Source organism: Mirounga leonina, unplaced genomic scaffold (genome assembly GCF_011800145.1).
Source record: "Mirounga leonina isolate KUSES-001 unplaced genomic scaffold, KU_Mleo_1.0 Mir_153, whole genome shotgun sequence".
In the NCBI taxonomy this organism is placed as follows: domain Eukaryota; kingdom Metazoa; phylum Chordata; class Mammalia; order Carnivora; family Phocidae; genus Mirounga; species Mirounga leonina.
In genome coordinates, this window is record NW_023270387.1 from 8,464,671 (window position 1) to 8,477,225 (window position 12,555).

Genomic DNA, 12,555 nt, shown 5'->3' on the forward strand with positions numbered 1-12,555 from the left:
GAGGGTGAGAGAGGACACATGTTGCAGAATATTAGCTGTAAACTGACAAAGTGTAGGAGCTTTCTCAAAAAATATTCAAGTATTCGTTCCTTCGACATTCAACAAATGTTACGTGCCTAATTCCTGCCAGGTTCCGGCCAGCACTGCCCCCGAAGAAATCCCTTGTCTTTCTCCCCAGTGAGGCATCCCCGGCTCATGCTACCAACAGCATAAGCATCTACAAAACCTAACACAATCTAGGGCGCTTAATAAAAGAGAAAGGAAAGGATGTGGCTGTAACACCCAGCACCGAAATTTTAATTAATATGATGATCAGTTAGAGTAAAACTAACCATGAAACTGAAAACAGTAACACATAATGTGATAATGTGCTCTCTGGCCTCCAGACTACCTACTCCTTTCCTGTGATGAAGCCTCAACTCCCTTTGACCAGAATGTAGGAAAAGTGGTCATCAGGGACATTTTGCACAGAATACAGGCAAACAGCTGCCCTGAGCAAAAATCAAAGTTCTTTTCTCAGTTCAAGATTCCTTCCGACAGAGACACTAAATATCACACTGTGTTATATATTTATCAAGAAAATAATTATATTCTACTATGGCTTTGCTTTTAGGTAGTGATAAGGAGAAATGTGTTTCTATAATACCCTTTTGTTAGAAGTTAATGCACTAATGAAAATAAAAACCACCCTACGGGCGACTAGGTCCGACCATACGTTCATGCATCTAAATGAACAGAATCCTCTGAGCTCCGCGGGCCTCCTGTGTGCACGACCTGAGGCCCCCCTTCACCTCGTGGGGCGCACGCACTCACCAGCTGGCCGGCCAGCAGCGGCATATACTCAATGATGGCCAGCCGGACCCTCCACTTGGCATCTTCAGCCAGCTCCACTATGGCAGGAAGGAGAGACTGAGAGAGCTGACGGATCCCAATCACTTCATTTACACAGTCCAAGTTAGAGATGATATTCAAACGAACTTCTGGACACTGTAAATACACAAGTCCCAAAAGAACACATATAAGAACCAAGTTCTCTGCCCGACATTCTCCTACTGTTATGTTGAGGTAAAAACTGCCTTGAGGCTTAATGTAATAATACATGGAAAGCATTTACGGTCATGTCTGACAGACAGTATTACTCAATAAACGTTAGCCATCATTGCGATTCTGATACTAGCATATTCAAATTTAAATTTACAACATTTAAAACAAAGCTACATTAGCTTTAAAGAGAAGACACCAGTGCGTATCAGAATGAATCAGGCAGGGAGGACACAGAGACATTTTCAGGTCTGCATCAATGGCTCCTTGTGCTTATTTTCTGCAGAACTTGTAACTCCATACCCAAACACAGGACTTGTCACTGGTTTAAAATAAGCTACCTTTTTTTATCCCTTCATCCCGGCTTGAGTTCTATTTTCGTGAAATCCCAAACCAAAACCAAACCAAATCACTGACTATCAAAGGCAATAGAATTTTTAGCCAGACTCACCTCATCCTTTAACTGAGCTAAAAAAAGAGGTAGAAGATGTTCAATGGTATTCTCTTTGCCCAAAATGGTAGATAATCCCATAATTACAGAAGCTAGAGCCGATTTGACGTGTTGATTTGTATCAGATACTAATTCCTAAAATAAAATCAAAATTAAAAGCCTTTCTTTTTGGCAAGACAACACAAACTTCCATACCGTCGCCCAAGGAATTTAAAGAGACAGCACTATTTCAATATTGATTAGTTGATCAATTTCCTCAAGCCATCTATTAGATAATAGAAACCTATGCACCAAAGAGCATTTTATAATAACAAACACTAATAAGTAACAAATAACAGTGTCATATTAATGTGACTGTCCCAATCATCCCCTATCCACCCTTAAACTTGAAGAGCTTTAAGGTAAAACAAAGAAACAAAAAAACTGAGGTAAAGTTTACCTTATAACATACAGGGCAAGGTGAAACAAAAAATAACCTAATTAGGTTTACCTTTATAAAGGGCAGAATTTGATTCATAATTATGGTCTCTCTACCTTCAGCGGGCAAGTTCTCAGAAAGTTCTGAAAGAGAGAAAGAAAAAAAACTACTAATGCTTACATACAGCCATTTACAAGCAGCCAGGTTTATCAACAGTTGCAACTTAAATCATGTTTAAGCAAATAAGCTCCAAGAGGGGAAAACAGCTTATTCTAAATGTACTTTTCATCAGTCTATATGCCATATACACCAACCCAACCTGCAAAGGCATCTTTTCTACAAAAACAAGATAAAACGGCTATATGGTTTTAAATATAAAGGGAGTAGCCTTGTCCAACAATGTGACATTCCTACACAATGAAATCGCCTTATTGAAAAACATATCTCACAACAAAAACCATACAAAATTCGCTGACATTTAAAAAAAATGCACCAAAACGAATGATGTATCCCGCAACATAAACTGAACTCCTTAACCTTTTACTTTGTGGGCAGCAGCTGCTCGGACCTCAGCTTCACAGTCTTTAAGTAGGTTCTGAAAGGCGGGGATGAGGTCATTTAGGGTGATTTTAGGACCCACAGCTTTCTGGAGCTATAAAAAAATTTGTACAGGTTTTAATGTATACCAACAACTTGATTAACATGAACAAAACAAACCAGTGTAACCTCCAAGTATGTTTTTGCTACAAGCACTTCCAATTCAGAAGAATTAATTCAGAAACTTTTGGTACACAGCAAATCCGTGGGTTTGGAGTTTTTTTTCTCTTAGTACTTTAAAAATGTCAGTACAATAGTTTTGTTTTTTTTTTTAATTTTTTTATTCTTATGTTAATCCCCTTACATTACAACATTAGTTTTAGATGAAGTGTTCCATGATTCATTGTGCACAACACCCAGTGCTCCATGCAGAATGTGCCCTCCTAAATACCCACCACCAGGCTAACCCATCCTCCCACCCCCCTCCCCTCTAGAACCCTGTTTGTTTTTCAGAGTCCATCGTCTCTCATGGTTCGTCTACCCCTCCGATTTCCCCCGCTTCATTCTTCCCCTCCCGCTACCTTCTTCTTCTTCTTCTTCTTTTTTTTTTTCTTAACATATATTGCATTATTTGTTTCAGAGGTACAGATCTGAGATTCAACAGTCTTGCACAATTCACAGCGCTTACCAGAGCACATACACTCCCCAGTGTCTATCACCCAGTCCCCCCATCCCTCCCACCCCACCCCCCACTCCAACAACACTCAGTTTGTTTCCTGCGATTAAGAATTCCTCATATCAGTGAGATCATATGATACATGTCTTTCTCTGTTTGACTTATTACACTCAACATAAAAAATGTCAGTACAATAGTTTTACCTCTGAAAACTTGTCAGCTACCATATAGCGAACCCTCCAGGATTTATCTTCTGCCGCTTGCCGAAGTGTAGGCATCACCAAAGCCTCGAGGTCCTCCTGAGACAGTAACTGGGCAATGCTAACACAAGCTTCTACAGCCAGGAGACGCACTGAATCCTAAAGGAACAAGCTTCTGTTAGACAAGATTTATGGAGAGCCACAAGGCGGTACAGTATGTGCGGTGTGGGGCAGTGCTGTGGGTGTTATTCAAAAGAAAAAAAAAAAACTATTATATAGAGCTTCACGTCTTTAGGTCTTAAAACATACTTTGCCTAGAACGGCCTATCAAAGCCATAAAAGTAGAAACGACCTTGTTCTAGAGTCAACAGTAAAGTAATGCCCTCAGCCAGAATGCAGAGTTTTTATTAAGGAAAACGAAATGAAAATGTAAAAATTAAATGAAAAAAAGAGAACATTTGAATGATGTCTTCAAGGCCTTCCTATAATAAGTTGTTAAGGGACAAAAAAATGAAAACTGTACTTGAACAAACTGTTTAACAGATCACAACAAAAACGGGAAGGGAAACAGGAAGCTCAGTTGTCCAAATACTCGGTTTGGGGCGGCAGTGATAGGAGGCATGAGATGACTTGGAAAGAAATACAAAGAAAAACAAAATAGCAATTTAAAAAAAACAAAAACAAAAAAACCCCACTGGATTTGAATGTTGAGAATCAGGGACAGAATAACTGTGAGGTAGCCAAGCCTAGAAAAATGCAGCAAAAAAACTGAGAAACGTATGAGATTAATGAACTCAACTTCCCGAATGTAAATTGCCAAGTGTCAACGTGATACCCATGTGTCCTTTGAGCAAGTAGAAATACACAATTAGACAAATCAATGAGAATTAGGAATTGAGATTATAGTTTTAGGAATTATAAATATGTAAGTGGAAACTAAAAATATGTAAACATAAGCACCCAGGAGGGAGAGACCAAAAATGTGAATAGTGTGTGTGCATATGACATATTTTATATATATTACACATACATACACGAAAGAGAGACAAGTGACTCCAACTTTTCAAAATATTACAAATTTTAAAAGTTGTTGGTCAACAATAATTTACTATATGCCCAGAATGCTCACTCCTCTATCCAAATGAATAAGCCAAAAAAAAAAGGGCAGAACTAGGTTCTTAGTAGTGCCTATACAAATATTTTTGGAATCCCAAAACAATGCTAAATCAAGGGACTACTATCATCTATGGAAATATACACCAATAAATACTTGTTAATCAATTACTCATCCCCCCTATACCTGTTCCTCCATCTCAGCAAGACACCACCACCCAGCCAGTTTGGGCTCAAACCAAAAATCAAGGTCTCCTTGACTGCTCCTCCCTCATCCCATCCAATCCCATCATAGTCCTAATGATGCTACCTCTAAACTTGTCTCTAGATTCTCTCCACCTTCACTGTACCACTTTTGTTCACCATTGTGTCTTGCCTGAATTACTGCAAAAGTCTCCTAACTGGTCTTGCTATTTCTAATCTCTCCCCTGCCCTTTATAATTCGGCTCTCACCCAGATGCCAGAATGTTCTTTTTAAAATGTGAATTACATCAAGTCACACCACCCCTGCTTAAAATCTACGTGTATTCTCTCTGCACCTAGAATAAGAAATCCAAACTCCATACCCTGACTTACAGGGCCCCTGCCTATCTTCTCCAACCTCATAGCCCACCAGAGTCCCTATCACCCACCATGTTCCAATGCTAGGTGTCCTCTCCTCCTGGAATCCTCTTTTCCTGGAGTTCTGGCACTCCAGGAAAGGGTATGGCTGGCATTTTTCTTCTGTGTCTCAGTTTATAACACCTCCTCGGGAGTCCTTCTCTAACTAACCAGTCTAGATGAATGCCCTATAATCACTTCCTATTACGTCACCCTACTTTATTTTCATCATAGTGTTTATCATTAATGCTTATTGATCTGTTAATATTATCTGTTTTCCTTCATCAAAACGTACACTCCATGACAGAAGGGCCTTTGTATGCCTTTTTAACGCTGCAGCCCAGCACCAGAACGGTGCCTCAGATGTAGCAGGTAGTCAATATGTTTTCAATGAATTAGTAAGCCAAGAAGAGCAATTCTATCAGTGGTCGGACAGAATACACATACACACATTTTACAACTAAGTACTTAATATTTTTTCTAATATAACACTAGAAATTATATGCCTCTTAACAAAAAATATAATCCCACATATGAAGTGGTCTTACTACCCCAAAAATATCAAATCTAAATCTCATTAAGCCTCTAGATCAGGGATGGGGCAATAACTGGCCAAATCCAGGACTGCAGCTACTTTATGTAAATAAAGTTTTACTGGAGGGCCTCCTGGGTGGCTCAGTTGCTTAAACGACTACCTTCAGCTCAGGTCATGATCCCAGGGTCCCGGGATCGAGCCCCACATCGGGCTCCCGCTCAGCGGGAAGCCTGCTTCTCCCTCTCCCACTCCCCCTGCTTGTGTTCCCTCTCTCACGGTCTCTGTCAGATAAATAAATGAAATCTTTAAAAAAAAAAAAGTTTTACTGGAACACCACCGTGCCCATTAGGTTACACATTATAGTGCTTTTATGCTGCAAGAGCAGAGTTGAGTAGTTACAACAGAAACCGGCTCACAAAGCCAAAAATATTCACTATCCGGCCCTTTACAGAAAAAGTTTGCAAACCCTCCTCCCCGACACTAGATTCAACTATCAATCTGCAAAAAATACAGAGGACAAAGGAAAATGTTAAATTATACCATGGGAAGCATAATCAACAAAATCCTAAATGAGGACTCTAAACCCATCTGTCCAATGTGGTAACTACTACCCACCTATGGCTTCGGAGTACATGAAATGTGGCTAGTGTCACATGTTCAAATGATCATTATTTTGGACATACGGGGTTTAATAAATTATTAAGATTAATTTCCCTTTTACTTTTTAAAATGTGACTACTAGAAAACTTAAATTAACTTACATTCCATTTGTTAAACAGTGCTGTTTTAAACTATAATGTTGAAGTAATAAATGTACAGACAAGTTAAGAGGTGGTTACCACGAAAGTCAAGATAAAGTGTTATCTGAAGCAGGCAGGGAGCAGGTGTGTTTGAGACGGAACATGTGGTAGGCTTCTAGGGTAGTGGCTGTCAAAGTTCTGTTTGCTAATAAGAGGACATTACCTTATTCATGGGGCTGTATTTTTGTGCTCTTTTCTGTATGCAATTTTAATAACATTTTTAAATTATTTTGAAAGTAAGATTTACCATCTTTCAATCTAGGATCTGAAAATGACACTCATCAATATGTGTCTGCTGCTCTTGGTCCTATACATGTGAAGTGCTTCTAGGATAGACAGTAGGCAAATTAAAACCCCAAAAGGATTCTTCCAGAGTCCAGAAACTGTGGGGGCGGATGCTCTGAACCATAAAGAGAGGCAGTACACCCTGGCTGCGAAGGCTGTGCACTCTGGAGCCAAACTGCCTAGATTCCCATCCCATCTCTACCACTGCTGACTATGCAACCCTGAAAAAGTTACTTCAATTTTCTGTGTCTGTTTCCTAATACGTAAAATGGCATATCTACCTCATGGGGCTGTTATGAGGACCGAAGTACTTCTTATATGTAAACCTCTTAAGACAGGCTGAGAAAAATTTCACATTTAATGTAGTGCTCCTTATTGTTATTATTTCTACCCCAAAAAGATACAGATCCTTGGATTTAGAATTGCTATTATGCAAAGTCACCCTATACATTCATCCAGAGGATATAGAAGGTCAAACAGCCTTCTCAACACATGCTATGCTTGTTTATCTGAAAGTCAAAAATTCCAGGCAACATTACTCCCCTCACGACTGGCTGCAATGCACAAAAGTATGTTACCCCTTAACATAGCTTTGGTCTTCCCTTCTAACATGGCTCCCATTTCCTTTTTTTTTTTTTAAGATTTTATTCATTTATTTGACAGAGAGAGAGAGCGCGCGCGCACAAGCAGGAGGAGTGGCAGGCAGAGGGAGAAGCAGGCTCCCTGCTGAGCAGGATTCCCAATGTGGGGCTCAAACCCAGGACCCCAGGATCACGACCTGAGCCCAAGGCAGCTGCTTAACCAACTGAGCCACCCAGGCGCCCTCCCATTTCCTCTTTGACTCTTCTTTTAACCACTGCTAATGTAAGAAAAAATCATGGTCTGGTTAAGAAAGAAATATAAGGACACTGAGATGGGTCATATTAAACTTTTTCCAGCCCAGACTTAAGTATCAATTTGGCAAAAAGGATCCTAACATGAGAACCAAAACTCCCCTTAAGACGTTAGAGGAAAGGAGCATATCCACGTACCTTAAATACTGAAGGTTAACTTACCTGCTCATCTGCAGCTAGATTAGTGAACAGGGGAACAATTTCGCCTTTCACACTGTCTAACTCCAAAACTTTTGCAAACTCGCCCAGTTTGGAAGCGGCAGCGCGTCGTACCATTGGAGTGTCATCTGAGCACAAAGAACGGAAGTGCCTGGAGCACACAAAGTAATGAAGGCATTTCCCGTCAAATACCATTAATTAAACACCCCCAGCAGCCCCAACACACACACACACACACACAGCCATTTTAGAGGTTTTCTCTCACAAACATCAGTGATTAGCCTTTTACTCATGGAAGTCAAACATAAAACCACTAGTATATTCAACTGAATGATAAAAAAGTCTTATTACCACTCTCTCCTATCCTATCAGCCACTCACAGGTAACGGGTATTACTGTGTAAATCGTCAGCTATGAGTTCCCAATAATTCCAAATAACTAAAAAAGCACCATATCTTACTGTCTAATTTCTGCTTTGACAGCATTTGAAGCTCTGGGATAGCAAACGCTGAACAAACCACACGCAGATGTGCGAGAAGTGAACCAGTCCCCACTCGCCAGGCGCTTCACCAGAGGTACAAAATGAGCTTCCAGAGCAACGGGAGTATGCTCCTGGGAGATCTGCCTCAGGGACTCCACAGCCTTGTCTCGAACCACGGTCTCTTCCACAGTCGCCAGACTTTCCAAAGGAGGCTAAAAAGACCAAAAAGGAGAATCAGAGAAGAAAACTTAGGGAATCAGGTTAGCTACAGATTATCACCTTTTAAAGTGACTGAAGGGAGGTGGTACATGTAACCAGAATGTTAGCTACAGCCTACCAAATGGTTACTTTCAGTTCACACGGTGATAACATATGGCGTGTCCAACCTGAAGACACGACTCCTGTAGGACAGCCAAGATCTCATGTCCCAGATGGCAATTCCCAGATGGTGTCTACAAATGACACAGCGGAGACTTGACACAATATTAATATTACTGCGCGCTGAAAGACTAGGTTTAAGAGGTATGTAGCCAAATTCAGATAAGATGATGTTTATTTCCTCAAGAGTAAGTGCAAAAACATGAGCAACACTGGGCACCACAATTACATGATGACATCTCATCAGGCCACGGAGCCCACACAGGCTTTGGAGTATTATTCTACCATTCCTGGAAATGCAAGCAACCCTTGTCCCCTAGCTCCACACCATCAACTTATCTAACATATGAGAGGCTGAGTACAGAATCTCTTTTTTCAGAATACATCCGAAATCTTATGAGCCAGACACAGAGCAGGAGTCCCTGACAGAACAACGAAGAGTGCAGACATGGTAGGAATCCTTGTTTGTAGCTTCAGAAATAGAAGAGACCAAAAAGGTTGGTCTGGACCAGGAGAAGTAAGTGAACATGACACAGCCCAGTGAAAAGTGCACGAGGGCTGGTTCTCGAACCTCTGTGTTTCTGGATGTGCATTTGAGTTAGGTATATTCAGCATATGCCATGACCTGCAAATGTTAAAGACAAAATCCACATACAGAACTGACCAAGGGAGTGAAACAGAATTATGAGTCAACCTAATAATGAGTCTACCTAATAATACATTTCAAAAATTGTTTGATACACACAGAAGTAGAAAGTACTCAGCTTTCCTAAGAGGTATTTCAGAAGCCCTTTGAAAAGATACCACTTTCTTACTTGCTTGCTAATGAGTCTCATGATCTACCCTGGCCTTCTCTGAGCTGCTCTCGTATGGCATCACTGGCTGGTCTCCATCACCACTGTAAAGTAAGGCCAAGCTCCTGAGAATCAATCAGGAGTTGTCTCTGGATTTGAACTCTGCCTACTTCTCCAGGCCCTCTCCCTTCGGCCCCAGCCACCACTCCAATGGACTCCGGCTCAACACACCAGCAAGGCAAGCTGTTTCACACTTCCGAACCCCGGAATCAGTGGATGATTACTGTTGTATTATAGCACTGAGGACAGAGAAAAAACAAGGCAGACAGGTTCCTTGTTCTAGTGGACTTTATATTCGAGTGGAGGAAGACAACCAATCAAGAAAACAATCATATGGTGAGGAGCAGTCTGTGAAAAAATAGAATAGGATGATGTGGTAAGGGGTGACGAGGAGGCAATTTCAGGTTGGGTGTTCAGAGAGGCCTCTCTGAGAAGATGCACTGAAGCTGATATCTGAATGACAAGGAACCAGCCGCCAGAAGCCCAAAGAACCTTAGGGGGAATACCTAGGGCAATAATCCTAAGGCAATAATAAGCTTGGTTTATTCAAAGAACAAAGACCACTGTAAATAAAATGAGGTTAACAAGAGGGAACACGGCATGAGATAAATTCAGAGATAGCTTGTCCCTTAGCTTACAAAACCTAAAGTAGGAATCTGGATTTTCTAAGCGCCGAGGCAGGAAGTGATCCATTTGCTGGGTGAAGAGTGAACTAGAGGGAGAGGGTGAGAGGCAAGAGTGGAAAGCACCTGGTTAGCATGTTACTGCAGTAATCTCGAGGAAAGATTGTGAGGTCTGGGAAGACAAAAGGAAAGAGGAGCTAGGTAGTAGTGGGGAGGAAGGAAAGCAAACTGATTTGGAATGTACACAGAATCTACAGGAATTACTAATGCACTGAATGTGGAAAATGACGGGAAGAGGATGCAAGAATGTCTTCTAGGTTTTGGCTTGTCCAAGTGGGTGGACAGCGATGCCATTTACTGAGATGGGACCACTAAATGAGAGGCATACTTTAGGGAGAAAATTGAGTTGTTTCAGGCATGTTAAATTTGAAATGCCTATTTGACATCCAAGTGGAAAAATCATAGGCAGATATGAAAAGAGATGTAAGCAGATATTTATATCCATGGAAAAGTCAGAGGTAGAAATAGAAATCACAAATTAGCATCATATAGACAGTTTTTAGGCCATGAAGCATACATCTCTATCTTGTCCAACTGGTGAATTCCTAATCATCCTTCAAAACCTAGTATAGACATCACCCCCAAAGAGGCTTTCTCTCATCACCCTTAGTCAATCTCTTTCTCCTTTCTACTACTTAGGTACCTTGTATGTGCTTCTATTTTTCCATCTAACACTGTACAGTAACTACCTGTTGACACAGAAGGGCAGAGACCTCATTCCATTCACACCTGTCTCCTTTAACATTAACACTAGAACTTCAGTGCCCGATACATACAGTAGGCTCTCAGTAAATGTCACCCAAATTGAACTGAACTCATCAAATCCACAAAGTCAGTCAGAAGCACACCATAGGCTTATGATCAAAGATAAAAAGCTAATAAACATTTCCAAGGAGGCTGACTGGTTCAGTCTGTAGAGCATGCAGTTTTGTTTGTTTTTTTTCTTAGATTTTACTTATTTGAGAGAGAGAGAGAGCGCGCGCAAGAGCGGGGGGTTGGGGGTGGAGACGGAAAAGCAGGCTCCCCACCGAGCAGGGAGCCCAACTCGGGGCTCGATCCCAGGACCCTAGGATCATGACCTGAGCCAAAGGCAGACGCTTAACCGACTGAGCCACCCAGGCATCCCAGAGCATGTGGTTCTTGATCCGTGGTTGTGAGTTCGAGCCCCATGCTGGGTGTACAGATTACTTAAATAAATACTTAAAAAAAAAGGGGGGGCAGCTAATAAACATTTCCAAAATCATGACACTGCTAGATGAGAAATAAGATCTCCAATTTTGTCGGGGGGGAGGCAGGAGAGAACCCATAAAAACAATCAAACCTTTTTTCTCCCAACCTCTAAACTAACAAGTAGTCCACAGAGGCAGAAAAGAAAAAAGGAAGTTCTTATGCTCATAGTGAGAAAAATAAAGTGCCTACATTATTTGTTTTCCCAACAGCCAACACTGTGACTATCCATAAAAAAAAATCTGCATTAAAAATGCTGTAGTGTTCCTATCACTAATGTGTCATTTATACTGGAAAAGTTCTGGAAGGACGGTAGGCAGAATATACTTACCAGCAAACAGTGGGCAAAGTCAGGACCTCCCACCAGGCCAGTGAAATTTCCCAGTTGCTCAGCAAGAGCTAACAGTACCTCATCTTCATCGTAAATTGTATCTGGAAATGACAATAACCCAGTACTCATCAACAAGGATAGCTGGCCCAGAGCGGGATACTCACATAAAACTAGGAACGGACTCCATATTTAACTAGATAGTCCTGTCACAATCTTAACAGCATTCTGGATCTGTCTTACGTGAATTAGAAATCGACAATCCTGTATCAATTATTTTCCCATCAGCTAAATAGTTAATGTTTTAATAAAAGTCTGGCCACAACATTACACTATGCCCGGTCTTGTTTCTTTTGCACAGAAAGCATCAGGCTCAGTTTAGTACTTAATAGCATGAGTAACAAATATCTAAAAAAGAGTCCAAGTTTTGAAAGCCACTGGAAAACAGCAATGGCCATGCTTTTCTTTAAACAAAAAATTCCTTATTAAACAAAAAATTCCACATACCTGTAAGGAATGGCAGCAGTTCTGTTCGCGTCCTTTCTACTCCAAGTGCTAGAGCAATTGTTGATAACTTCTTAATACTGTTGAGGCGGAGCTTTAAAAAAAAGAAGGAAAGAAAGAAAGAAAGTGGACAGAATGAAGTAAACAACTGTGATTTAGACCAAAAGACAAAAGTTGCGAACAGGTGAGATAATGACATTGAGTGACAAGGAGGAAAACCTTCAATTTAGATTTTATTCTAGGAGGAACCTCGGGAGTAGTGGGAACACAGCTTCATTTCAGCCAAAGGAAGGTTTCTTAAGAGCAACACTCAAAGGGCCCATTAGAAAAAGGAAAAAGAGGGCGCCTGGGTGGCTCAGTCGGTTAAGCGACTGCCTTCGGCTCAGGTCATG

The 12,555-nt window shown here is 41.0% G+C and overlaps 1 protein-coding gene across 7 annotated transcripts in view; it reads right to left on the reverse strand.

The window, feature by feature from the left end:
• PPP2R1B (protein phosphatase 2 scaffold subunit Abeta) overlaps positions 1-12,555 on the reverse strand; it is a 55,803-nt gene that overhangs the window by 42,308 nt on the left and 940 nt on the right. For 6 of the 7 annotated variants that reach the window (XM_035008910.1, XM_035008911.1, XM_035008914.1 and 3 more), the window contains exons 2-10: positions 12,167-12,257; positions 11,663-11,763; positions 8,169-8,401; positions 7,712-7,859; positions 3,327-3,482; positions 2,448-2,562; positions 1,983-2,053; positions 1,493-1,627; positions 814-987 (exon numbers count right to left, since the gene is read on the reverse strand). In XM_035008910.1, the coding sequence (XP_034864801.1) occupies positions 814-987; positions 1,493-1,627; positions 1,983-2,053; positions 2,448-2,562; positions 3,327-3,482; positions 7,712-7,859; positions 8,169-8,401; positions 11,663-11,763; positions 12,167-12,257 (1,224 nt within the window). Of the gene's footprint in view, positions 1-813; positions 988-1,492; positions 1,628-1,982; positions 2,054-2,447; positions 2,563-3,326; positions 3,483-7,711; positions 7,860-8,168; positions 8,402-11,662; positions 11,764-12,166; positions 12,258-12,555 lie in introns of those variants that run through there. The other variant, XM_035008913.1, reaches the window with a different exon arrangement.